At 41.9% G+C, this 27098-nt stretch overlaps 1 protein-coding gene across 50 annotated transcripts in view; it reads right to left on the bottom strand.

Annotated features, from left to right (window-relative positions):
• Positions 1-27098, bottom strand: part of LOC101742624 (dystonin) — a 357476-nt gene that overhangs the window by 32289 nt on the left and 298089 nt on the right. For 45 of the 50 annotated variants that reach the window (XM_062674251.1, XM_062674290.1, XM_038017952.2 and 42 more), the window contains 25 exons: positions 26581-26751; positions 25914-26108; positions 25119-25250; positions 24566-24699; positions 23846-24038; positions 22949-23175; positions 21908-22052; positions 17614-17733; positions 16908-17105; positions 15157-15320; positions 14729-14828; positions 13955-14140; positions 11446-11564; positions 10828-10986; positions 9976-10207; positions 9580-9768; positions 9102-9256; positions 7392-7403; positions 5695-5920; positions 5003-5129; positions 4490-4613; positions 3745-3865; positions 2164-2321; positions 1563-1714; positions 511-751 (listed from right to left, as the gene is read on the bottom strand). In XM_062674251.1, the coding sequence (XP_062530235.1) occupies positions 511-751; positions 1563-1714; positions 2164-2321; positions 3745-3865; positions 4490-4613; positions 5003-5129; positions 5695-5920; positions 7392-7403; positions 9102-9256; positions 9580-9768; positions 9976-10207; positions 10828-10986; positions 11446-11564; positions 13955-14140; positions 14729-14828; positions 15157-15320; positions 16908-17105; positions 17614-17733; positions 21908-22052; positions 22949-23175; positions 23846-24038; positions 24566-24699; positions 25119-25250; positions 25914-26108; positions 26581-26751 (3980 nt within the window). The remainder of the gene's footprint in view (positions 1-510; positions 752-1562; positions 1715-2163; positions 2322-3744; positions 3866-4489; positions 4614-5002; positions 5130-5694; positions 5921-7391; positions 7404-9101; positions 9257-9579; positions 9769-9975; positions 10208-10827; positions 10987-11445; positions 11565-13954; positions 14141-14728; positions 14829-15156; positions 15321-16907; positions 17106-17613; positions 17734-21907; positions 22053-22948; positions 23176-23845; positions 24039-24565; positions 24700-25118; positions 25251-25913; positions 26109-26580; positions 26752-27098) is intronic. The other 5 variants (XM_062674292.1, XM_062674291.1, XM_062674250.1 and 2 more) reach the window with 1 other exon arrangement.

Raw genomic sequence — 27098 nt, forward strand, 5'->3', positions numbered from 1 at the left:
TGGAACTTCATGCCTATCTATTAACAAAATTAAAGGCTTTTTTTTTCTTTTTTTTTTAATTGCTTAGGTGGGTGGACGTGCTCACAGCCCACCTGGTGTTAAGTGGTTACTGGAGCCCATGGACATCTACAACGTAAATGCGCCACCCACCTTGAGATACAAGTTCTAAGGTCTCAGTAAAGTTACAACGGCTGCCCCACCCTTCAAACCGAAACGCGTTACTGCTTCACGGCAGAAATAGGCGGGGTGGTGGTACCTACCCGTGCGGACTCACAAGAAGTTCTACCACCAGTCTAAGACTAAAGAGCTTATCACACTTGTTCTATGATAAAAAAAATCACGTGCTAACTTTTTTATAATAATTTATATACCATATGTATTAATTTGATAATTATAATAATACGTTTATTTCTTAGTTACTGTACAAAAATTAAAAGGTGCATTTATTCATCGCATCAAATTTCATTGAGAGACACCAGATGGGTTTAGATTGTGCTTTAGTGAACCTACCACATGTCACTGAACTCCTTAGCCTCTTTGAAGCCATGGTCGAGGGCCCTGGTCCTTTCGGCAGACTTGGAGACGACCCTCTCCCAGCGATGCTGTACGGAGACCAGCAAGTTCTTAATGAGGATCACGTCCTGCTTCTGGCTGAAGTACTTGAGGTGTGTTCCCTTCTTGTCCAACTGCAGCATGGTCTCCCGGTGCGTGGACACCTCCTTTTGGAAGCTCTTGTGCTCTTCGATTTGGGCTGGATAGAGAGTTTAGGAATCATTTGTTGTTTCTGAGCTATGTGCATAATTTGACAAGTCTTCACTACTTATAAGGTTTTGTTTAAATGTACCTACATTATGACATAAAGTGTGAGAGAAAGAGAGCGAGGGAAAGAGAGAGAAAGAGAATGTCATCCATTATGTATGTCTGTCTATACACATATAGCAGAATAACATATAGTTATATAACATGTACTATCTTTACTATATTTTTCTTTTTCTTCACCTTATCCCACTAGGTGGGGTCGGCACAGATTTTTCTATTCCATTCTCCTCTATCAGCCGTTAGCTCAACACTCACTCCTCTCTCTCTCATATCATCAACCACACACTCCATCCATATGCTCTTCGGTCGACCTCTTCCCCCTCTACCTTGCACTACCATTTCCTTACATCTCCTAGTCACATGCATCTCCTTTCTACGCATCACAAGTCCATACCACGCTAACCGTCCGCTAACTTAGAACATATAGGTTTTGTTTTGTTTACTAGTGTGAGGTTTATTGGTGATGCTGAGGGTTTACTGTGCGCTCTCCTCCGGAAACCTCATCAGAGTGGTCAATAAAACACTACGTATAATTACATGTTTATTCACGTCAGCGACCGCGGTGGATCGCTGCACGTTAACCACGGACTGACTAACGTATGTTGCTCATTACTATAAATGCATAGTAATCTAAGCGGGGCGGGGTATCATTCCCCTACACTAGGAATATATAAATGAGCGCGAGAGAGAGAGTAGAAGATGAGCCGTCAGCTGGTCGGCCCATTTACGGCGAGGCAACTCACTGAGCAAGGTTTCCATGACCCTGGAGACCGGCTTGGCGGAGGTGAGGGTCTTCTCCGCGGCGGTGAGCCAGTCCACGAAGGCCTGCAGCGCGTCGTGGAACTCCGTCGCCTCCTTCAGAGCTATCTCCAACTTGATCTTCTTGTCTGATGCTCTGTTTGTATGTAATGGTAAATTAAAAACCAGGTTAAGTATTGTAGTCGTCTTATCTATACTGCTATTATTACAATGAGTTTTATTTCTTTATTCTAATTGAAATTCAAATTTTTACTGGTGGTAGGACCTCTCGTGAGTCCGCACGGGTAGGTACCATCACCCCTCCTATTTCTGCCGTGAAGCAGTAATGCGTTTCGGTATGCAGGGTGGGGCAGCCGTTGTAACTATAATTGAGACCTCAGAACTTATATCTCAAGGTGGGTGGCGCATTTACGCTGTAGATGTCTATGGGCTCCAGTAACCACTTAACATCAGGTGGGCTGTGAGCTCGTCCACCGATCTAAGCAATAAAAAAAATACCCTTAATATTGTCATTTTCCAAGCTGTCAGTTTCATCGAATTAAGTAAAAGAGATCTTATATTTTGACAGTTAAGCTCGTTATTGACCTGGCAGTGACATTATCCCATCGGGACTTCAAGGTCTTGAGGCTGTGGTTGAGCTGCGAGGTCGGGTTGGGTTTCTCCTGCCGCTTGATGTACTCCTGTCCCTGCTGCAGCACGGCTTCGACTTTGGGACGGTTCTCTTCTATTTCACTGTACACCTCCTAGTTTTTTTTAGATAGACATATAATTAGACATTAATTAAAAACAAAAGGTATTAAGCGGTAGGCAGCGGTTTGGCTCTGCCCCTGGCATTGCTGAAGTCCATGGGCGACGGTAACCACTCACCATCAGGTGGGCCGTATGCTCGTCTGCCTACAAGGGCAATAAAAATAAAATAAAATAAACCCTCCCAACAAAACCTAAAACTTTTTTTTTTATTTCCAACATCTTACCAAAAGGCAAGTTTTTCTTAAAAGTGACAAATATAAAACATATGTCATTGGAACACCACTTCGGGTATAGGCCTCCTCCAGCTTACCCCACAAAACTAAACGTATTTTTATTAATATTTAATAAGAAAATTAATAACTTTTACTGGCGGTAGGACCTCTTGGGAGTCCGCACGGGTAGATACCACCGCCCTGCTTATTTTTGCCGTGAAGCATTAATGCGTTTCGGTTTAAAGGGTGAGGCAGCTGTTATAACTATGACTGAGACCTTAGAACTTATATCTCAAGGTGGGAGGCGCCATTTACGTTATAAATGTCTATGGGTTCTAGTAATCACTTAACACCAGGTGAGCTGTGAGCTCGTCTACCCATCTAAGCATTAAAAAAAAGGTAGAAACATCAAGAGCGTCACCAGCTTCATGCTGCATAAATGGGATATGTCTATCGGGGATAGTGGTGACAGGTGATGCCTCGTCCCTGAAAATATCAAGTCTTAAATGGCCGTCCGTGGCTTTGTAATTAATGTCGCAACCGGCTAAAGTATTCTGTTCACTGAAATACTGGAGATTTTTAGAAGCTGTGTGCTTAGTGCGAGTTTCCTAACGTTCTCGATAGCGTAAAAGTTTTTTTTTTTTTTTTATTTTTTTTTTTATTGCCTAGATGTGTGGACGAGCTCGCAGTCCACCTGGTGTTAAGTGGTTACTGGAACCCATAGACATCTACAACGTAAATGCGCCACACACCTTGAGATATAAGTTCTAAGGTCTCAGTGTAGTTACAACGGCTGTCCCACCCTTCAAACCGAAACGCATTACTGGTTCACGGCAGAAATAGGCGGGGCGGTGGTACCCACCCGTGCGGACTCACAAGAGGTCCTACCACCAGTAAAAGTTAACTCATATTTGTAAGCAGTTGGAACAGCGCCCCTAGCGGCAAACGTACGCAAACGATCCCATTTCATACAAATATGAGCTAACTTTTACGCTATCGAGAACGTTAAAATACTCGCACTAAGCACACTTGTGGCAGTAAAGTTTTATAACAATCTTTACTATTCATATATTTTACAGTTGATGTTTTTTTCCGTTTTTTTTGGCGCTGACGTTTATAAACTTATATTGTGAGTTCAATGTGGTGAGCTGGACGCTCGTGTGGACGTACAGTTACTAAGTGTTAGTAAATATCCTTTGCTCACCATGAACCTCTCCAGCTGCTCGGAGGCGGTCTCCGGGAGCCCCCCGACGGGCTTGGAGGCCGCGATGACGCCGTCCACTTCGGACAGCCACGACAGCAGGTCACCGATTTCCGCATTGAAACTATGTGAAAAAACAATCATGATAAGTGCTCTGAATTTTTCTTCCACGTAGAATATATCGGAAAAATATATTTTATTTATTAGATTTATCAGTTCTGGGATCTTTAAAATTAACAATTATTAATTATAATAATTTAATTTAAATACTATATATAATATTTAATATATATAATCTGTATTTCGCCCTAAAGTTATCTATGCATAAACTAATAATAAGTCGCACTCATTACCACAAATTTAACATATAATAAACTTGGCCCGTTCACAACACTTTCAAGTGAGAGGGCGTGACACAATAATGTGTAATAGACCCTGTTTACGCAGTAATTGCTGCTTTTTATTTTGTATTAACTTCATTTGAGCTGTTTTGATGTTTGCCTCAGTTCCGAAAACTAGGAAACATGCTAGTTGATTGTCTCAATAAAAATTCGTTTAATCTTTTTTTAGGTGATTTTTTTACTGTTTTGGTTTGGCCTTTTATCGCAATTAGCACATTCTTAGTAAGTCATTTCTGTGTTGTCTGTGTTGTGTGTCACATCTGTTGTAAGATAGATTTAATACACTTTTGAATAGTGAAAAGTAATATAATATATTGAAATGTTTATTATTTCGTTTATAATTTTACCTCTGTGCTTCTCTGAGCGCGTCCTCGAGCTCAGTTTGTCTGTCTCTTGCTTTTTGTTGTAGTTCGCGCCATTTTTTGTTTAGTGTTGCCAGTTTTTCGGCCGTCTCGCCCGCTTCTTCGGTACCTGCACAAAAAAGAAGTATATTGTTTTACTATAAAACAGATATAAAAAGGTATTGGTAAGATCTCTGTTAATATAATATGACTAATCGAATAAATTGCACATATCGTTTTCATATTAGATTGACGATCAAAACGAAATATAACCTTGGGTTTTGTATAACGAAATTCATTATTTCCGGTTATGTAACACAAAAAACATATGCGATGGACATAAGATCACGCTATAATCTGCATGCTTCCAAGTTATCTTGTCGACAACATTCTGGATATTACGTAATTAGCATATAAGGAGTGATCTAGCTTAGTGTATGTAGATGCTATATGGCCGAGGGGTGCGGGCGCGTGGCGGGCACGTGGCGGGCGCGTGGCGGGCGCATGGCGGGCACATACCGTGGTGCACGATCTGCGCGCCGGCGTCGTTGAGCGTGTCGACGCTGGCCTGGTGCGCCGCTATGTCGTTCACCAGCACCTTCAGCTTGGCCAGCTCCACCTCCAGCACCTGGGGGTCACCTGCCACCTGCACGTGAACAAACAACCAAACTATTTTAATGCTGTCCCCATCATGTGTTTTTAGACATGTGAAAACTAAATGTTCGCTTCATTAATTTAAAATATTGTCATATTTCTTTAAGAGATAACGGGATGTTGTAAAATCATATATGACGCCTCCAACACTATGCAACAATCACGGAGGTGATAGTACGAGGCGCGTAGACGCCATCACACTTCCCAACCAGCCTTCTTGATGAGCGGTGCCTCCGTCCTAAGAACTGTCATTCGTTTTTGTTTGCTAACGTCAATAGAAGATTTCTAAATTATTCTAAGATAGCAAACGTGATTGGTGTACTCAATATTTCTCTTAGCTCGATCACCCTATTCGCCCCTATGATGTCTGATGATGGTGTTAATAATGTGGTTTCTCCGACAGATATTTTTTTTATTGCCCTTGTAGGCAGACGAGCATACGGCCCACCTGATGGTGAGTGGTTACCGTCGCCCATGGACTTCAGCAATGCCAGGGGCCAGAGCCAAGCCGCTGCCTACCGATACAATAATCGAATAACAAATGGATATTAACTAACCGGTTTCAACGTGTCCAAAGTGTCTGTGGTGTTCTGTATCCACGCGAGGAGCTCCTGCAGGGCGTGCTGGAGCTGCCCGAGTCTCAGCAGCGCCTTCTCCAGTTGCTGCTGGCGCTCCACCATGCCGCGGAGCAAGGCCGACCAGCGAGCGTTGACCTCCGTCAGGGGCTGCTTGATGGCGGCCGCTTGCTCTGACGACGTTCTCTCTGTCAGCTCCTGGGCTTGCCTGTTCGAAAATCGGAGACCCTTACATACGGTTTCTTAAAAGGACAATCGCACACATTAGACTATTTATTAGGTTACTAAAAAAAACTTTTTTTTTTATTGCTTAGATGCGTGGACGAACGCACAGCCCACCTGGTGTCAAGTGGTTATTAGAGCCCATAGACATCTACAACGTAAATGCGCCTTGAGATATAAGTTCTAAGGTCTCAGTATAGTTTTAAATAGTTCAAAAATAATTTTAAAGTATATTTAATTTAATAAAAACTATTTCCATTTTAACCGAACACCAATGTCAGATTCATTGAGTTAAAACTTTTGGTGTTTTTTTTTTAATGTACCGTAAAAGAAACAGTACCTTTTACCGTAAAAGATACAGTATTTTTCTTATTTCTTTTTTTGTTTAGTATCAAACACAAAACGTATAACAAATATAAATAAGCAATAAACTCAACGATAGAAAGTAAATATGAATAAAATAAAGAAAAAAACCCAGTAAATATCAAAGAAAGAAAGCCTATAAATTAAAGTAGATTCATTCGTAACTATTACTCCTGAACCTATAACATCACATTTCTACAAACAAAACTAAGCTCAGCACACGTTTAGTTGACAGCATATTATCATTTCCAATGGAATCTCAAACGTGAGCTCTCTAGCGCATTCTACTTCAGAGATCCCATTCATTTATGCGGCAAAGCAATCAAAAAATCTTATTTCAAGCCAATTTCAATATGCCGAGACAATAAATTATAATTCGATTTTAAGCAAATAATTTTTGTGTTGCCCTAATATGATCAGACAAGCTCGGATGTTACTGCGGGCATAGTGCGAGTTTTTTAACTTTTCGATCACGTAAAAGTTAACTCAAACTTGTATGGAGTTGGAACAGCGCCCCTAGCGGCAAATGTATGGAAGCTGTTCTAACTCGATACAAATTTGAGTTAACTTTTACGCGATCGAGATCGTTAAAAAACTCGCATTGAGTAGACTCATATCGCAGCCCATAGATAAAACAATGTAAATCAGATGAGTCGACTATTATCAAAGCCGGCAATCTGACTTTTGGATAATTATTGGTAAATCAGAAAAACGAATTATTGACTTAGTATTCCATTGGCAGTCACAAAACTCTTCGGAACGACATCTTAGATAAATAACAGGTTAAGTATTAACCATTATTTAATGCAGGTTTTGAACCGTATTCTTTGAAGGAGACGATTATATTCAAATCAATCTGTATTGACATATCAATAACATTTTTTTGTCCAAATGCACAGATTGCCGCCTTTGATAATAGATGACTCAGATATGTATACTAAAAAACTGAACCCTTGTTTTCGAATCTACATATATGCTCTTGTATACCTATAACGACACGAACAGACACTTATTACATGCGAAGCGTAGAACGAACAAATGCCAAACGAAAACATTTCACAAAACCAACACTTATAATATTAATTATTCCTTGCCTCGTCAAACTCCTGACGCCAAACATCGGGGAGGGTAGTCGAAAAAAGAAACAAAATTAGTAAGTAATATACATTGAATGTGCATTTATCAGAACGAGGTGTTCAATTGTTAGATCTTAGATAATTATTATATAGATCATTGGAACTATAATATCTGTCTCGCTACCTCGTTTATAGCTTTAGATAATGTGAATCGTAAATTTTTAATTCATGTAAATTTTTATTTACCAAACATTTCATTTTAATAAGAAAATATTGTAAACATTTTAATTTTGCTGTTTATCAGTGTGCCATTAACAACAAATAAATATTTAAATAACAATACACGAGTTTAAATGGTAATTTAGTATTTCTATTACATTTAGGTTAAGCGAGACAGCTATATAGTTGTAATGTGAATTTAAAATAATCCAAAACAACTTCACATGTAGGCCTAACTTGTTCCTTTCCCACACACTGATTAATTAAACAACAGAATATGATATTGCCCATGAAATTTCATCAAGTATTACGTAATACTTGATGATGGTGGTTAACAAATTATCTCTTTAGTAATTACACGAGTAGAACATGTATTATCATGCAGTTCTATTACACTGAAAGTCCCCAAAGTTTTATTTAAAATTAAAATACCAAACCACGTTATATTCATGCACCTTTATAAACAATGACAAAATATTTTCCAAAACCCAAATACTTATATCCTAATATAGTTAAATAGGAATATGCACCTGATGACAATATTTTCCAAAACCCAAATATTTATATCTCAATAAAATTAAATTATAATACCTACTATGTTTGATTGCATTAATAATTTTATATGCAACAATGTGAATATATATAATTAAAAAGTATATTATTTGTAAGAACAACTACAAATGTCATGAAAAAGATTTAAAAAATATATAATTTTTTTTCTGATTGTAAAGGGCATTGTCAACTTTTATCACTTTGCCTATATTTGTGCTGCAAAGCATTAGCGCCTTCCGGTGTTTAGAGTGGGATAGCTGTATTACAATATGTTGCGACTTTGACCTCTCTCTCTATTTGGGAGGTGGTGGTGGGCACTCTATGATGTTTGTGGTTTTTGGTAACAAGTTAAAACAACGGATCGTCTATCTATGTAAATGTAAAGGAACTAATGAAGGAAGAGTTGGTGCAAAGTGGCGGCATTACGCTAAGTGTACCGACACGCCCGCACTGTATAACTGTGACGTCACAGGCTGTTACGTCCATCCATTTCTTGTCATTTAAAATCATCCCCACCACCGGAAGGTTTTTATCTTCATAATTTGGTTTTCGTTTTTCTTACGATTTTAGAATTTAGACAGCATTCATTTTCATTACTTCAAAATTTAATCAAGATAAAAACTATCTTTACTTAATTCGACGCTTGAAAGGCAAACGTGACTAAGCGACTATGCGTAAACTTTACAGTAGACTAATTTAAAGTTGAAAAATTCTATTTTAACGAATCTAGCTGTAGGATTGAAATTATTTTAATAGACTTAGAAATATATTTTTTTTGCGCATCGAATATGGTTATTGCCTATCATTTATTTATAAAACAGTTATTGTCGATTAGTCACGTTGGCCTTTCAAGCCTCGAATTATTATAATGCACTATTGATAATTATTTACACCACAAAATTATCATTGTAACTAAAGAGAAAAATGGTCTACGTACGAAATAAAATCATAATGTACCTGTTCAAAGCTTCGACCTTCACCATGTGAGGGTCGACCTCCTGCTTGAAGGAGGCTAGCTGAGCGATCTGACGCTTCACGGCGTCGATGTCCGAGCCGAGCGGACCCATGCGCGAAAACTTGTCTTCCGCCGTGTCCAGGAAGTCTTGGAGATTCTGTTTATTTCAATAACGAATTATTATTAATTTGCAGAGTCTATCGAGAAACTTGATGTTCAGGGTATCATGTCAATGGTAAGAGATCTCGTGGACGAACCCCCATGCGTTGGACTGATCAGGTGAAAGACCTTACTGAAACGCCACTTAACAAGTGTGTGCGCCGGACCTCGGTTCGCAAACTATGGAAAACATCAAGGCTTTAATAAGCAAGAATTCCACATGACCACGACTGCTCTGCCAAGAGCAATCGATTATGATGATGATTAATTTGTTTTAAACTACACCCATGACGTTGGCAGCCACAGGATGGGCTACCGTACCTGCAAAGTGTCATGGAATTCCATCGCCTTTTCCATAGCATCGATGAGATTCTCCTCTCGTCTGGCGTAGAGTGCTGTGATGTTGTCCCATGCGTTGTCTAGGTCCTCCATGTGTTTCTTGACCTCTGGCTTGTCGGGTTCCCCGCAGAGAGACATGAGAGTGGAACCGGTCTTCCGTACTTTCTCCACCTGGTAATTTTTGTGTTACTTTAGCTCCGAATTGACATTAAATTGTGTGCCCGATTTGTGGCAATCTTTTTGTTTAACTATATAAAAAAATATTTATTTTTGAAGTAAATATTTCTGTATTAAAACTTTGCTGTAAGTTTCGATAAGACAAGTAAACTATCGATATCGAACATCCTTAAGGTTTTGTTCGGAAAGGTGCGTGAGTACCTCGGGCTTGGTGTGGTCGATCTCGTGGCGGATCTCCTGCAGCGCGAGCTGCTGCTGCTGGATGGCGGGCGGGTGCGCGGCGGGCGGCGGCTGCGCGGCCAGCGTGTCGGCGAGCTCGGCCAGCGTGCTGGACACGGCCCGCAGCGCCGCCCAGAACTCGCGCGCCACGCCCAGCGCGCCCGACAGCCCGCGCCGCCGCTTCTCCGACGAGCGCTGCACCTCGTCCCACAGTCTGCGGACGCCCGCACAGTCAGTCAACGCTCAACTTACTGTATAATCTTTTTCTGTATTTATCGATGATGGCAAAACACAAACAAGGCCACACGACAAGGGAAAACAAACGTCCGGGGAGATTTTTAAATTAATTTGAATCCATATTATAGGATATAGGATTGGTAAGAACGAAATGTATGAAAAGAGTGGAGAACGGAGCGTTGAAAAGGGAGTGAGAGAAAACGGAAAGAAAGGAAGAAGAGAATGACAGATAGAATGACAGAGAATTGGAAGATGGCGAAGAAGGTTGAAAAATGAGCAAGACGTAATAAAAGTGTTAATTGTTAATTAATTATTATTATAATAGAAGATTTTGAAACAGTGGAAGTATTATTTTATGCGATGCGATCCCAATATACGTTACCGTACGACGATACAATAAGATGCTATAAAATATTGAAAATAAGTTGTATTCTAGATTGGATCGCAACCAATTTTCGACATAATGGATTCAATAAACTCTAGCCTAGCGACACTTTTACCTACGCAACAATAACCAGTAAGAAAACCTTTAAGAGTCTTATTAATACTCATGTTGATATTTTTTCGGGAGCTTTAATAACGCGACAATGACATTACTTGTTCAACTTGTCGAGTTTGTTCCGGATGTCGCGCACGGCGGGGTCGCTCTTGTTGGCCTTGCTGAACACGTCGGAGGCGGCGCGCTGCACGGCGTTGTACGCCTCCTTGCGCTTGTCCAGGTCCTCCACCAGAGCGTCGTTCTCTTCGATTTGGTCTCTGTTCGAATAGAAACGAGACTTTAGAATACGCTCTATACTTTTATAATTTAGGCATTAGTCAGGGCAAGAACCTCGCCATGAAACGGTAAACAGTCGACGTCGCCCTAAACACGGTCCATCCATTAACGGTGGTCTTAGGTACCACAAGCACTGGTCCCGTCCTCGTCGAACCCGTCGCTTGCGACGAAGAGCTCGACGAGTGAATTAACCCACAGACACACAGAATTTCTCGCCGGATCATATCAGTAGATCGCGTTTCCGATCCGGTGGTAAATTCTGCGAAGCACTGCTCTTGCCTAGCCAGTGTTAACAACACTCCCGGTTTGAGCACCGTAAGCTCATCAAACACATCAAGGAAAAGCTGAAATAGCCTCTGAAGACTATAACATAGGTAGGAGGAAAAAATACCTTGAGTACTTAGATAGTGTTGCCATATAAAATAGGAGCAAATACTAACTCGATCTTGGGTGGGTGAGCGGAGACCGGCTCGGCGCGCTGCAGCTGGTCGGCGGCGCCTGACAGCGCCCGCAGCATCCCCTCCAGCTTGTCCGAGAACTGGGACGATTCTTGGAGAGCCTGTGCAGGTATCGATAAAGATATATGGTGCGTTCCACTAAGCGTTCACAACGATCACGCTCACGAGCGCAATTTTTCCCGTTCCACTTGCTTGTGAGCGTTACTGTCGTAAACTCAAGTGGAATGGATTTATAGAGCGTTTTGAGCGTGGAGGTAAATAATACAAACGGCGAGTTAATAAAAAGCTTTAAGAGGTTAAGTTATAATCTGTAAGCCTAGAAAATAAACTTATTTAATTATTGTTTAAATCGATTCATATTGAAAACATTTATAATTTAATCTTTTATATTTAATATTAGTGGTGTATTTAATTAATTTACGTTCAAATGTAATCAAAATGTCTTTTCGGCGGCTTTTCGGCACTTGGATATTTGCTAAAAGGTCGCAATAATGCTCCAGATAGTATCTCTTTCTGCATAAAATAACGTATAGTAAGCTTAACGGTCGCCATTTTTGATGCTTTGAATTTTGAAAACGCCGCTAATTTTCTCAACGATCACTTCGACCACCTTTTTAGATGGGTCGTCGTGGGCTTCGCGTGAGCGTAAGTCATGACGTCATAAGTGACGTTTTCGCCGCGACCACAACGACCGCGGTCGTTATGTGGAACGACTAAAGGAGTATTTTGATCGTTGTGGGCGCTTAGTGGAACGCACCCATAATATGTTTATTATGGGCCCGGACGATTTATCCATATAGCCAATTTTAATTAAGTATACAACTCACGGAAATCAAAAGTACTATATAAGTATACTAGTCGTACTCGCCCGCTTCGCTGGGCATTTGAATAATTAACATTATTATTTATTGTGATTATTATTAGGGGGTGCAGCACTCATATAAATATGAGCCTATCTATTAAGTACGTGTATTTTCTACTTGGATATAATAGCCGGCAAACTTCTTGAGCATTTGTTGACGTAGTGGGGGTAAGTTCGCGCATGGTACACTCACGTGCAAAAACATTATTTACTCTACGTCATAATGCAATTAAATTATTAAAATCAACATATGCATTTATTTATATATTTATTGGAACATCAACAAAAAATATAGGTTAATAATTGTAATAATTCAATCTTGGGCTAAAATAGATATTCCTTCTATTAAATCAAAACTAAACCTGTTGCCAGGTCTTGGTTCAGTTGAAGTGAAGCTGGTATTTGTATTTTTTTTTCGTTATCATAATCTTGACCATCATCATCATCACTGTTTTCATCACCCGAGTCGCTATCATCGTGATGAGTCAACATAGGGCTCATCGGTGTAGTTTACAACTCGGTCGGTTCGGTCTTCTTTTTTGTCTATAATTAATTATTTTTGAAGATATTCGATTCGTAGTAATCGAATGTAAAATTTTTCAATTACCGGCTTCCGGTTATTTTCTGTTTTTTTTTTTCCATCTGAAGCCTAGCTCTTTCATAATTCGTCGTAAACTTCATTCCGAGCCATTAAAATGTATATCTTCTTTAAAATTTTCGAAGCCTTTCTACGGTACGGAGTTTCGCTGCTTGTTATGTAGTTATTATGATTACATCTTTTTATTACAGATTGAACGAAACTATCCATTCCGGTAACTTTCTTCTTCCCTGATCTTTTCTTAACCGGAGTCCGAAACACGGCGAGCAAGCCAGAGCCTTTAGCTTCGTTAATAATGCATCTAACAGTACTCACTGATGTTTTTGTTACTTCCGAAGTCTGTTTTACTTTTTCCATATCATTCTTCCCCTGTTTTATAATGAAGCAATATACGTCGTACACAATTTTTCTACCCTTTCTTTTGTATACTACACCAGTTTGTCGCGGCATAGTGTATTTTTTATAAAAAATCAACAAACATTCAACAAATAGCAATGGCAACAAAGTCAACAAGCAATTATAACAAATAACTTAACGATTAATAACGATAGACTTTTCACTGTACGCAAGCGTACTTTTGGGAGCAAGCGGAATGAGGGCGCGGTGCGGGACGCAAGGTTCGACTGATCTACCAATAACGCGCTCGATACGATTTCCCCTGCCGTCGCGCCTCACTCTCACCACCAAAGTGATCTAAAATTCGGTTCTGCGCAGTCAAGGTCATTTGCTCAAGAAGTTTGCCGGTTACTATACCAAGTTTCAAGTCAACCGGATGCATGGTTTATAACTACAAATTATTATTTCAATAATATCTTCAAAAGCACCCCACGCTTTTTTTTACAATAAAATATACATTTTTTTACACTATTTTCAATTTAAATTTATTAAAATTTATTTTCAATTTTTTAGTTGAACTTTATATGAAGCGTGTTTTTTAATTTTTTTAAACTATTATTTATTATATAGAAGATAAAATAGTTCAGATAAAAGGAGGAAAAAGGTTATTTCCTAGTTGGGTTTAGGCGGCGCACCTGCTCGAGCTCCTGCTGCCGCAGCCGCAGCTCGGCCCGCAGCGCGTTGTACCGCTCGCAGTCTCCCTCCAGCACGTCCTGCAGCTTGGCGGCGTCCAGCTCGCTGCACAGCCGCGCCAGCGCCTCGCCCGTCTTCACCAGCTTGTCCACCAGCGGCTTGTGCCCCGCTATGGACTGTTGCAGCATCTGCACGAGCATTGATTATGCACACACATATATAGATACTTACTGAAGAGGAGCGACACTTTGCTTAATAGTAATGTATTACTGGTGGTAGGACCTCTTGTGAGTCCGCACGGGTAGGTACCACCGCTCTGCCTGTTTCTGCCGTGAAGCAGTAATGCGTTTCGGTATTGTAGTAGTAAATCACCACCATTTTACTAAGATTATATTTCATCCCATATCATCTCATCTCATTTCAGTTGATTAATGTCTCAAATTAATCATCTTCATTTCATTTTACTCCATATTATCATTTTTCATAAAAATAAGATTGAAAATTAAAATATGACTTGGCCTAAAGGTCTCAGTTACCAGTGTGCTTAGTGCGAGTTTTGTAACGTTCTCGATAGCGTAAATGCTAGCTCATATTTATATGGAATAGGATCATTTGCGTACGTTTGCCGCTAGGGGCACTGTTCCAACTGCATACAAAATTGGGTTCACTTTTACGCTATAGAGAACGTTAAAAAACTCGCACTAAGCAAACTGGTCATAAAATCACTTAAAAAAAAAATTGTTATTCCAGCGTACACGCAGCATCGTGTTGTTTACCTCATTCTTGTCCTGCTGCTGGGCGATCTGCTCGGGTCTGAGCGCGGGCATGGCCAGCATGTGGATCTGCCTCTCCATGTCGTCCAGCCAGGACGTGAGACTGCGCGACAGAGTTGTTCATTTTACTTTTTGTTTTATACGAAAAATCGACTAAGATACTATATTTTTAGAAATGCAATATTTTGTACTAAATTTAAATTTGTATTTATTAAACTATTCTGCTAACTAGGCTATTTTAGTGTGTGATAATAGACTTACTCTTTGAAGTGTGTTCGTATTTTTATTAAGCCTTTATGAGGAGAATTATGTCAGTGGTTCTCATTAATAGTGTTTTACGTAAAGTGGGTATTTTAGTGTGCCGTTTTAAATTAATAATAGAAAGTGTTTAGTTGATGCGGGTGAAGTGTAGGGCGCAGGGAGGTGCGTACCCGAGGTGCGTGTCGGCGAAGTGCTCGGCGAGCGGCAGCGCGTGCTCGAGCGCGGCGAGGCGCGCGGCGGCCAGCGCCCCCACCTCCTCCATCACCTCGCGCAGCTCCTCGCTCCGCGCGCGCACGCCCGCCGCCTCCTCCGCGGACCCGCACTCGCGCACCACCTGCACGCACTCGCACTTGCACTCCCACCCAACATTACTCCACGTCGACGCTATAATCTTAATATATATATAAATCACGTGTCAAGTTGTTTGTCCGCGATGGACTCCTAAGCTACTTAACCGATTTTAAATTAAATTTGCACACCTTGTGCAGTTTGATTCAACTTGAAAGATAGGATGGTTTTTATTTCGATTAATGTTCGCAATATTTATTAATTAACAATAAAATGATTTCTTATGTTGGTTTTTGTTATTAATTTTAAGTTTCAAAAGTCTAAAACAAATGGCGCCTTAAATCAGTTTTTACAGACAATTATAATACTTTCCGACTTTAATATCTCATAGATGGCGCTGTGTTAATAATACCAACGTTTCACATAAGTTACAACTTAATGGCATAAACACCACGTGTTGCTGAGGCTAAACTATAAGTAAAATTTATTTCGTAGTAAACGCAATACAGTGAAATCCAATCGTTCTTACTTTGTCAATTTTTGGTATTGCCATATTGCCGTGTTATTTAGAAACAAAAAATGTGTGCGTGTACTAGTGTACACACGTAAGAAGTGAAACTTGTTTATGGCCTTATTTTTCGAAAAATGATCTACATGCAACTTTCTAGAAATTGGTTAAATAAAGTTAAATTAGATAAAGTTTAAACAAAAGGATTTTATTATCATAGACATGAATACAAATAATACAATTATTTCACTTTACCTTTTTGCTACTAAGATTATTACAGCATTTTAATAATACATCTCTTTGATATCATAATACCCTGGTACTTTTCTTCCTATAAATTAATAATAATAGCACGGTCCACGTGGTGTTAAATGGGGTTCCTGAGGTTCGTGAAGTTTGACCCACCTTGAGACATGAGGTCGATTTCTCAAATCCGAAACCATGCTTCAGAACATACCGCCGTTAATTATTAATAAATCTCTTTGCTATCATAATACCCTGGTACTTTTCTTCCTATTATTTTACGTAATAACAGTAATAAATAGCACGGTCCACGTGATATTATTAAGTGGGCTCCCTGAGATTATTGGAATTACAAAATGATTTCCGTAATCCACCTGGAGACATGAGGTCAATTTCTCAAATCGGAATCCATACTTCAGAACATACAGCCGTTAATTAATAAAGAAGGCTGTACGTCAGAGTAAAGTTATAATAATACATCTCTTTGATATCATAATACCCTGGTACTTTTCTTCCTATTATTTTACGTAATAACAATAATAGCACGGTCCACGTGATATTAAGTGGGTTACCTGGGATTATTGCAATTACAAAATGTATTCCGTGACCCACCTTGAGACATGAGGTCGGTTTCTCAAATGCGCATCCATACTTCAGAACATACAGCCGTTAATTAAAAGATGGCGCGTAACGGAAAAATGTGACGCGTAACCGAAAAATGTGACGGTAAATTTTTTTCCAACGCCGATAAGGAAGTTTCACTTCAAAAACCTTAGCCACAGCAACGTGTGACCGGGTCTGCTATTTCTATTATATAAAGACTCTTATATAAAGTACAGATGTAGGTTTGTATTGGTCGTGTGGTATAGTGTTTGCGCGTACCTTCTTGGCCTGTGCGAGCAGGTCCCGACAGCGCACGCGCTGCGCCGCCAGCTCGTCGTGCAGCGGGCGCTGGTCGCGCAGCTGCGCGCGCACGGCGGCGGGCTCGCACGAGGGCGGCGCGGCGGACCGCAGGCGCGCCTCCACGCCGCGCAGCCACTCCACCAGCTCCTCCATGTCGCCCACCACCTCCAGGGAACGCTACGAACCACCCGATAGTATTACGCTCCCATTCGTATATAAGGCACACATTTTTTTTGCAAGAGACAATGGCAAGAGACCGTACGGTATGAGTTTGATTCCATGGAAAAAGGGTCGGGTGCAGAAGACCGAGAGCTGGCAACTATTTCGAACAAAGAATTAGTCTAGCTATTCAAAGGGGGAACGCTGCTAGTATCTTCAGAACCTTGCCTAAAGGGACTCATTTTAATAATATATTTTAATTATTTATTATACAATATTATAAATAATTATAAATTCATTATTCTAGTATATCATAATATCTTTTTTATTTCTATGTAAATAAATAAAGTATATTTCTTTGTATTCTATATTGGAAGTCACATGTACTCTTGTTACACCAACGAGAAAGACTAAAGATTCTAAACGATAATTCCGAATTTGACAATTCAGTTCGCTTATTTAATATACACGACCATTTGAGAACAGCATAAAGCTATTGTCATGTCAGAACAAAGAATCCTGGCACCTTCTTGCTGAGCAGCAGCCTCTCGGCCTTCCTCTGCACCTGCTCGGCGATGGCGTCGAACCTCCTGTTGTCGCGGGTCACGATTCCTTCGATGTGAGTGGCGCCCTCTCCGGGCGATATCTGTGAACACATTCGCGTTTCAATAATCATTCACGTAATTTAAGCATATTAACTCGGTTTATTTGAATTTTTAGGCTGTAATCTGCAGATCATTTTATCCCTGACTTTTTTTTATTTTTTTTTATTGCCCTTGTAGGCAGACGAGCATACGGCCCACCTGATGGTGAGTGGTTACCGTCGCCCATGGACTTCAGCAATGCCAGGGGCAGAGCTAAGCCGCTGCCTACCGTTTAATACTCTAGACTTGAGGCACTAGCTGTATTAAGACATTATTAATTAATTAATTAAAATTATATATTATGTAGAAATGACACCTATCCCAGACGAATAACTGCATCGCGAAATGTAGTCAGGATGGTGGCGTCCAGCCCTCTAGACTTGCCATATACCAGTACCGACAAATTCGAAATACAAATGAAATTCTTCACTACATAGTATAAAACAAAGTCGCTTTCTCTGTCCCTATGTATGCTTAAATCTTTAAAACTACGCAACGGATTTTGACGGTTTTTTTAATAGATAGAGTGATTGAAAAGGAAGGTTTATATGTATAATAACATACATGAAATAGTGGAGAAATCATTATATAAAAATGAATTGCTGTTCGTTAGTCTCGCTAAAACTCGAGAACGGTTGGACCGATTTGGCTAATTTTGGTTTTGAGTTATATGTGAAAGTCCAGAAAAGGTTTAAAAGGTACATAAATGAATGAAAATGCTCGGAATTAAATAAAAATAACAATTTTGTTTTTCCTTTGATGTGTCCCCCGTCGGACGGATTCCTTTCGTTTGTTTTAAATTTATTTTATACAAAAGTTTAGGTCTTTTATTTATCGACTGAGGCACTACGAAGTCTGCCGGGTCAGCTATTCAATAATAAATTGCAGTTTCCTACTTAAGCCCGCGCGCCGCGACCCTAAAATCGCGAACTATAACATGGTTAGGAACGACAGGCTCACTGCTCGTGGTGGTGGTACCGTCATCTACTACAGAAGAGCCTTGCACTGCATCCCGCTCGATCCCCCCGCGCTCGTTAACATCGAAGCATCAGTATGCCGAATCTCACTGACGGGACACGCGCCGATCGTTATCGCGTCCGTTTATCTTCCACCGGATAAGATTGTTCTAAGCAGTGATATCGAGGCGCTGCTCAGCATGGGAAGCTCTGTCATTCTGGCGGGCGACCTAAATTGTAAACACATCAGGTGGAATTCTCACACCACAACCCCTAATGGCAGGCGGCTCGACGCGCTAGTTGATGATCTCGCCTTCGATATCATCGCTCCGCTAACCCCGACTCACTACCCGCTAAATATCGCGCATCGCCCGGATATACTCGACATAGCGTTATTAAAAAACGTAGCTCTGCGCTTACACTCGATCGAAGTAGTTTCAGAGTTAGATTCAGACCACCGTCCCGTCGTTATGAAACTCGGTCGCGCTCCCGATTCCGTTCCCGTCACGAGGACTGTGGTGGATTGGCACACGCTGGGCATCAGCCTGGCTGAATCTGATCCACCATCGCTCCCGTTTAGCCCGGACTCTACCCCGTCTCTTCAGGATACCGCTGAAGCCATAGACATCCTAACGTCACACATTACCTCGACATTAGATAGGTCATCGAAGCAAGTTGTAGCGGAGGACTTCCTTCACCGCTTCGAATTGCCCGACGATATTAGGGAACTCCTTAGAGCTAAGAACGCTTCGATCCGCGCCTACGATAGGTATCCTACCATGGAAAATCGTATTCGAATGCGTGCCCTACAACGCGACGTAAAGTCTCGCATCGCCGAAATCCGAGATGCTAGGTGGTCTGATTTCTTAGAAGGACTCGCGCCCTCTCAAAGGTCTTACTACCGTTTAGCTCGTACTCTCAAATCGGATACGGTTGTAACTATGCCCCCCCTCGTAGGCCCCTCAGGTCGACTCGCGGCGTTTGATGATGACGAAAAAGCAGAGCTGCTGGCCGATACATTGCAAACCCAGTGCACGCCCAGCATTCAATCCGCGGACCCTGTTCATGTAGAATTAGTAGACAGTGAGGTAGAACGCAGAGCCTCCTTGCCACCCTCGGATGCGTTACCACCCGTCACCCCAATGGAAGTTAAAGACCTGATCAAAGACCTACGTCCTCGCAAGGCTCCCGGTTCCGACGGTATATCTAACCGCGTTATTAAACTTCTACCCATCCAACTCATCGTGATGTTGGCATCTATTTTCAATGCCGCTATGGCGAACTGTATCTTTCCCGCGGTGTGGAAAGAAGCAGACGTTATCGGCATACATAAACCCGGTAAACCAAAAAATCATCCGACGAGTTACCGCCCGATTAGCCTCCTCATGTCTCTGGGCAAACTGTATGAGCGTTTGCTCTACAAACGCCTCAGAGACTTCGTCTCATCAAAGGGCATTCTCATCGATGAACAATTCGGATTCCGTGCAAATCACTCATGCGTACAACAGGTGCACCGCCTCACGGAGCACATTCTTGTAGGACTTAACCGACCAAAACCGATCTATACGGGAGCCCTCTTCTTCGACGTCGCAAAAGCGTTCGACAAAGTCTGGCACAACGGTTTGATTTTCAAACTTTTCAACATGGGCGTACCGGATAGTCTCGTGCTCATCATACGAGACTTCTTGTCTAACCGCTCTTTTCGATATCGAGTAGAGGGAACCCGCTCCTCCCCGCGACCACTCACGGCTGGAGTCCCGCAAGGCTCCGTTCTCTCTCCGCTCCTATTTAGTTTATTTATTAACGATATTCCCCGGTCGCCGCCGACTCAGCTAGCCTTATTCGCTGACGACACAACCGTTTACTACTCAAGTAGAAACAAGTCCCTAATCGCGAGTAAGCTCCAGAGTGCAGCGTTAACCCTCGGACAGTGGTTCCGAAAATGGCGCATAGACATCAACCCAGCGAAAAGCACAGCAGTGTTATTTCAAAGGGGAAACTCACCGCTTATTTCCTCCCGCATTAGGAGGAGAAATATCACACCCCCGATCACCCTCTTCGGCCAACCTATACCCTGGGCTAGGAAGGTCAAGTACCTGGGAGTCACCCTGGATGCATCCATGACATTCCGCCCGCATATAAAAACAGTCCGCGATCGTGCCGCATTTATTCTCGGCAGACTCTATCCCATGATCTGTAAGCGGAGTAAAATGTCCCTTCGGAACAAGGTGACACTTTACAAAACTTGCATAAGGCCCGTCATGACTTACGCGAGTGTGGTGTTCGCTCACGCGGCCCGCACACACATAGACACCCTCCAATCCCTACAATCCCGCTTTTGCAGGTTAGCCGTCGGGGCTCCGTGGTTCGTGAGGAACGTCGACCTACACGACGACCTGGGCCTCGAATCGATCCGCAAACACATGAAGTCAGTGTCGGAACGTTACTTCGATAAGGCTATGCGTCATGATAATCGCCTTATCGTTGCTGCCGCTGACTACTCCCCGAATCCTGATCACGCAGGAGCAAGTCACCGTCGTCGCCCTAGACACGTCCTTACGGATCCATCAGATCCAATAACTCTTGCATTAGATACCTTCAGCTCTAACACTAGGAGCAGGCTGAGGAACCCCGGTAACCGTACGCGTCGAACTCGAGAGGAACGAAAGAGGTCGACGTGCAGCCTAACCCATGCATCAGCCCGCTGAGTTTCTCGCCGGATCTTCTCAGTGGGTCGCGATTCCGATCCGGTAGTAGATTCATTCGCGAAGCAACTGCTCTTGAGTTGTTAGGTCTCCTTCGGAGGCGCTCGGGCAGTTGTTAGCAAATCCCACCCCTCCTGGCTGAGCATTTGCTCGCCCACCTGTCCTGGTGAAGCTGGAAAGGCCTCCGGGCCACCAGTAATCCTTCAATCATAAAAAAAAAAAAAAAAAAAAAAATTGCAGTTTCCGTAGCGAAGCGATGGCGGCTCACTAGTCTATACTAATATTATAAAGAGGAAAGATTTGTTTGTTTGTTTGTTTCGAATAGGCTCCGAAACTACTAGACCGATTTGAAAAATTCTTTTTCCCCCTGTGTTGTCCCTGATGAACATAGGCTACATTTTTTTTATTTTTTTTTTATTTTTTTTTGTTTTGTTTCAAGTGTGTTTTAATGTTTCCGAAGCGAAGCGAGTTGCTAGTTTATTATAATGTTAAGTCAATATGATGTGAAGACTGACCTGACAGAGCTGCGGTCCGACGGAGTTGATGGTGTCCAGCACCGGCCTGAACTCCTGCAGCTCCACCTCCAGCCGCAGGATGTCTTCCTCGCGGGGCTCCACCGACTGCAGGCACGTCTCCGCGCTCGTCATCCATTCCGTTAGTCTAGCGGGAGATCATTATGATAGTAAGTGACTGTAGTGGCGCAGACGAATTAATGACCTTCATTTTCTTAGTCGGACACTCTAGTTAGAGCAGTTGGGGTTACGCTGATGATGTACACGCTGCAGCATTGCTGACCCACTCGAGAGTAACTTAACCTCACAGCCGTTCAATGGGTATATCTCTTCTTCGGAACAGAGGTCAGTTTTTGCATCCATCGACAAATTGCATGTCATGTTTGAACACAAAGAACGGTGTCGCTCGCGTCACTACAGCTGAGCTTAAATAATTTCATAGCTTTTTTGATCCCCCGATCACCGAAAACATCTATTGATACATAGAATAGACGTCATACCCTGGTACCCCCCTTTACATGAATAGGCAGATAGCATCAGGCATCGCATTGATATCGGCCAAAAGTTTTGTTCGGAGACCTTTAAGTTCTGTTCACAGCCAAGCGAGAGATAAATTTACTAGTTGCCTAGTAAGATATTTGACAGATGCCTGAATCTCACTAACGAAATTTTCAAGATAAGCTTAATAGGGGGGTGGTGTGGCGTTCAAGAACGTACCTTTTTTTGATGCGTAAGCCGGAACGCAAGAGATGTGGGAAAAAGAATATAGTCTGTGACACGAGACCTTTTTACCGCCAAATATTTAAAACGTAAAAATAATTTATAATGTGTTAAATAACTAATATAATGTAATTACTTAGAATCGTTTATGCCGCTACAACACTTGCTTATATACAAGTTCCAAACAACAACACCAGGACCGTCGGTCTACCGAGCAATATCACCTGCGCAGTGGAAGTTCTTCCTTTAGTCATTTAAGTCTTACAGTTACTAGACTAGTTAGCCGCGGGATCCGCAGTGTTGAGGTCGATAAGCAAGACGTACTTGGCATGACTGTTGTAGAACTGCTGCACGAGGGGCAGGGTCTCGGAGGCCACCCTGAGCAGGTCGGCCCCGCGGCTGGTGAGGTCGTTGTACCGGCGCTGCAGGGCGTCCAGCTTGTCCTTGAGCTGCAGGGCTTCGTCTCCGGAGATGTGCTTCATGAGCTCGAGGCCCGAGTCCACGGTGCTGTCGACTGCTTCTTGCTTCACGGCTATTTCTTCCGTTTTCTCCTGTGGTGAAGTACGTTAGAATTTAATTAAATTAAACGTCACTTATGGTGACAGGGTACACTCTTACTAATTGTAAAGTGAACATAATTTACTTTTATAAAACTTTCAAATCTGACAATACGTGACGCGAAGAACACTATGAGGCTTTATGGCGGGAACGCGAGGAGTGAAGTTGTGTGATTTGTTTTGTTTTGTCTATTTAGTTTTTCTTCAGGTTTAAATGTGTAATAACGGTGGTTTATTAGCTGTTTAATATCTGTGAAAGTGCACAAATGTGGGACAATGAAACAAAGCCGCTGGACGTAACTTCTCGGGATCCTCCAAAAAGTCCACAAAAAAATCTCAGTAAATTACCACCATTTTACTAAGATTATATTTCATCCCATATCATCTTATTTAATTTCATCCCAGTTGATTAATGTTTCAAATTAATCATCTTCATTTCATTTCACTCCATATTATCATTTTTCATAAAAATATGAATATAAATTAAAATAAGACATGACTTAAAGGTTTTAGTTACCAGGTTATAAAATCCCTAAAAAAAAACTGCAGTATAGTTTGCTATTCCGTTTTAAAAATACAATATCAATACCATACCGGAATTGATTTAAAGGCGAAAGAAAAAATATTCTCTGCCTATGTTACCATAATGAACGCAAACACTTACAGCCAATTCGTCCATTTGCCGGAGCAGTTTCTCCATATGGACCGGGAGCAGCTTCCTCTTGGCGAGGTACTGCTCCATGCCGTCCATCCAGGCGGACAGGTCCTGGTACGTGAGCACCAGGTGCCGCAGCCCCTTGCGAGAGCTCTCCAACAGATCGCCTACGTTCAAATTATGATCCACCAGAGTTTGGTATCTGTACAGAAACGGACTACAGTCAGCGTGTTGTTAATTGCGTCTGAAAAATTACAGAATTGCTTTTTTGTAATCCGGAATCCATAAAACTAAAGTGGCCCAGACTTATGACAGTAATGGATGTATTTCTAACGACATTGACAAAGCAACAATGACCTCTATCCTATTCTCTATCTCTCTCTAACACTTAAGAAGCATGAGAATTCAGTCAGATTTTTGACAGTTAAGGTTAAGCTTCGAACACAGTGTGTACAGTCTTGTATATTAGTAGAAAGGTTGTATGACGACCTGGTGGCGGATTAGGTATAATTATATTCTCTATCTCTCTCTAACATTTTAAGAAGCATGAGGGTTCAGTCAAGTTTCTGACAGTTAAGGTTAAGCTTCGAACAGTGTGTACAGTATTGTATATTCGTACAAATGTGTGATGACATGGTGGCGGATTAAGAACAGTATAGAGCCTTGGGTTAGTGGTAGCAGCATCACCACCGTGGGCATGGCAGTGCGTGGCAGCGAGGGTCGTCGTACCTGTCGGTGGCGGCCTGCAGCCTGTCGGCCAGCGCGGTGGCCTCGTCGTCCCCGACCAGCCCCATCAGGGTCGAGGCTGTCTCCGTCAGCTGCTTGAACGCCGGCTGCTTCGACAGGATGTCGTCGTGGAGGGCCTGGTGGATATATTTTGTGGTCTTAATATTGCGTTTGAGAAACATTAGAAGTTATTTTCAAGTAAGCATATTGCGTTGACAAAAACCAATAAGCATTTCAAGACCTATCAGAAAGATCCTGAAACCTTAGTTACTGACTTAGTCATAATTATTTTAGAAATACATTAGTGTTTTTATTATAAAAAAAAGAACATAATATTCCTAAATAACGTAAAAGTACATGTTATTATCCGCAACACGCTTCGTCAGATTACAGAAATCGAGTTATCAGCAAAACATGCTTCGTCAAAAAGTACAGTACTTACTTTCAGCTGCAAGCGTCGTCATAAGTAACCTACCGGTCCACGCTAACAGCAATGCGCGCGGAGGCATCGGCTAGTCCTAATTAGTTAAGTGAACTCCTATCATCATCAGCTCACCTTATGCTCTCTGATCTTCTGCTGTATTTTTTCCTCATCAGTGGGCACCAGTTCCAAGGACTTGACTTTACGTTCTGACACTCCCAGCCACTCGACCAGGGGCTGCAGCTCCTCTTGGAATTGCTTTGCTACCTGTTAACGATAATCATATTGGATACAGTCAGTGACCAAAACTATATCAACTCATTTATCAGTTTTTTTTTATTTATAGCTTAGATGGGTGGACGAGCTCACAGTCCATCTGGTGTTAAGTGGTTACTGGAGCCCATAGACATCTTGTTATATCGGAACTTAGGGGCAATGAAACGACCGTACGTAATAACAGCTGGTTTATTACTACTGTGAGCGGAGCGGGCCGCGGCATACGAAGTACATAACAAACACTGCACATCTACAAGGTAAATGCGCCACCCACTTTGTGATATAAGTTCTAAGATCTCAGTATAGTTACAACGGCTGCCCCACCCTTCAAACCGAAACGCATTACTGCTTCACGGCAGAAATAGCCTGGTTGGAAGTTCTGAATCTCTTTGTCTAGAAGTGAGATGCCGTCATTTCCTTTTCACTATCACATTATTCATCTTCAGCTTATGTAACCGTCGCCATGTCCCACGTATAACCAGATTTTCCTTTCAACTTCTTGATATCTCCGAAGCTGTATCAAACTTTTCAAATGCTTGAAATCTGTCTCTTAGCGTCGTCGAACCCACGCTTATATACTTAGCATTGTCAATGAGGAGTCGTCCACTAGAACATAACGTTGGACCATAATAATTTAAAGTGTATGAGGCTTACCTTCATAGCCTGTTCCAGATCCAGCATCCTCTGTTGTGCGGAGGTGGTGAGGTCGTCGAACCTCTGCACCAGGCCCTTGAGTTGTTTCTCGATGGCCTTTCTCTCCTGAGGCTCGCAGCCGGCAGCCACCTCGTTGCCCATCGCGAACAGAGACGACATAGAGTTTTGACGGTCCATCAACATCTTCTTCAGGAACTAAACATAGTCATTGAATATGAATTAGGTACTTTGAAATTTTGATACCGACCAGAGGTACACTGACAGGGTCAGTTGGTAAGGAAATTATAAGGGTCAGTCTGGGACCGAAAGTTGCTATGACAATGCAATGGAATACGCGACCTTTTCAAAGTATGTCATTTTGCGCTGTCTTTTTTGACGCACGGCCAGTGAAAAGATGGAATATATATATATATATATATATATAAAGTTTTCCAACAATGTACTAAAAAGTATGAAACTTTTTGTAAATTATCATTCGAGGCATCTTCTTGATTAATTGATTGTCATTTATTCGTACGTTTAAAATGTCACATCTCTAGCTCATCATGATGTTAGTTTTAACGAATTATATACGGAACCGAACCCAAGTAGATATACAAAAGAAAACGAGCTAGTCCGGTTCGTTGACCTCGTGCGAACCCCTCCCCCCTCCAAAACCACACCGCACCTTCTGCTCCTGTAGCTGCGCCTTGACGACCTTGTAGTCGGCCGAGGGCGGCTTCTGGTTGCGCACCATGTCCTCGGTGTCGGCGAGCCACTTGTCCAGGCCGGCCAGCGCCTCAGCGAACTTGCCGGACTGCAGCAGCCCCACGTCCAGGCGCCGCTCGCGTTCGTTCATCTGATTGTGGCGACTCATTAATGTAGGTTCACAATTCCACACACCACGACTTGACTTCGTACTACAATTTTCTCTTATTTGCCTATTCCTACGCCTGGTGTTAAGTAGTTACCAGAGCCCATAGACATCAACAATAAAAAAAAATGAATTGCTGTTTGTTAGTCTCGCTAAAACTCGAGAGCGGCTGGACCGATTTGGCTAATTTTAGTCTTAAATTATTTGTGGAAGTCCAGAGAAGGTTTAAAAGGTAGATAAATATGAAAATGCTCGGAATTAAATAAAAATAACGATTTTGTTTTTCCTTTGATGAGTCCCCCGTCGGACGGATTCATTTTGTTTGTTTTAAG

The sequence above is a fragment of the Bombyx mori genome, chromosome 20, assembly GCF_030269925.1.
Source record: "Bombyx mori chromosome 20, ASM3026992v2".
Taxonomy (NCBI): domain Eukaryota; kingdom Metazoa; phylum Arthropoda; class Insecta; order Lepidoptera; family Bombycidae; genus Bombyx; species Bombyx mori.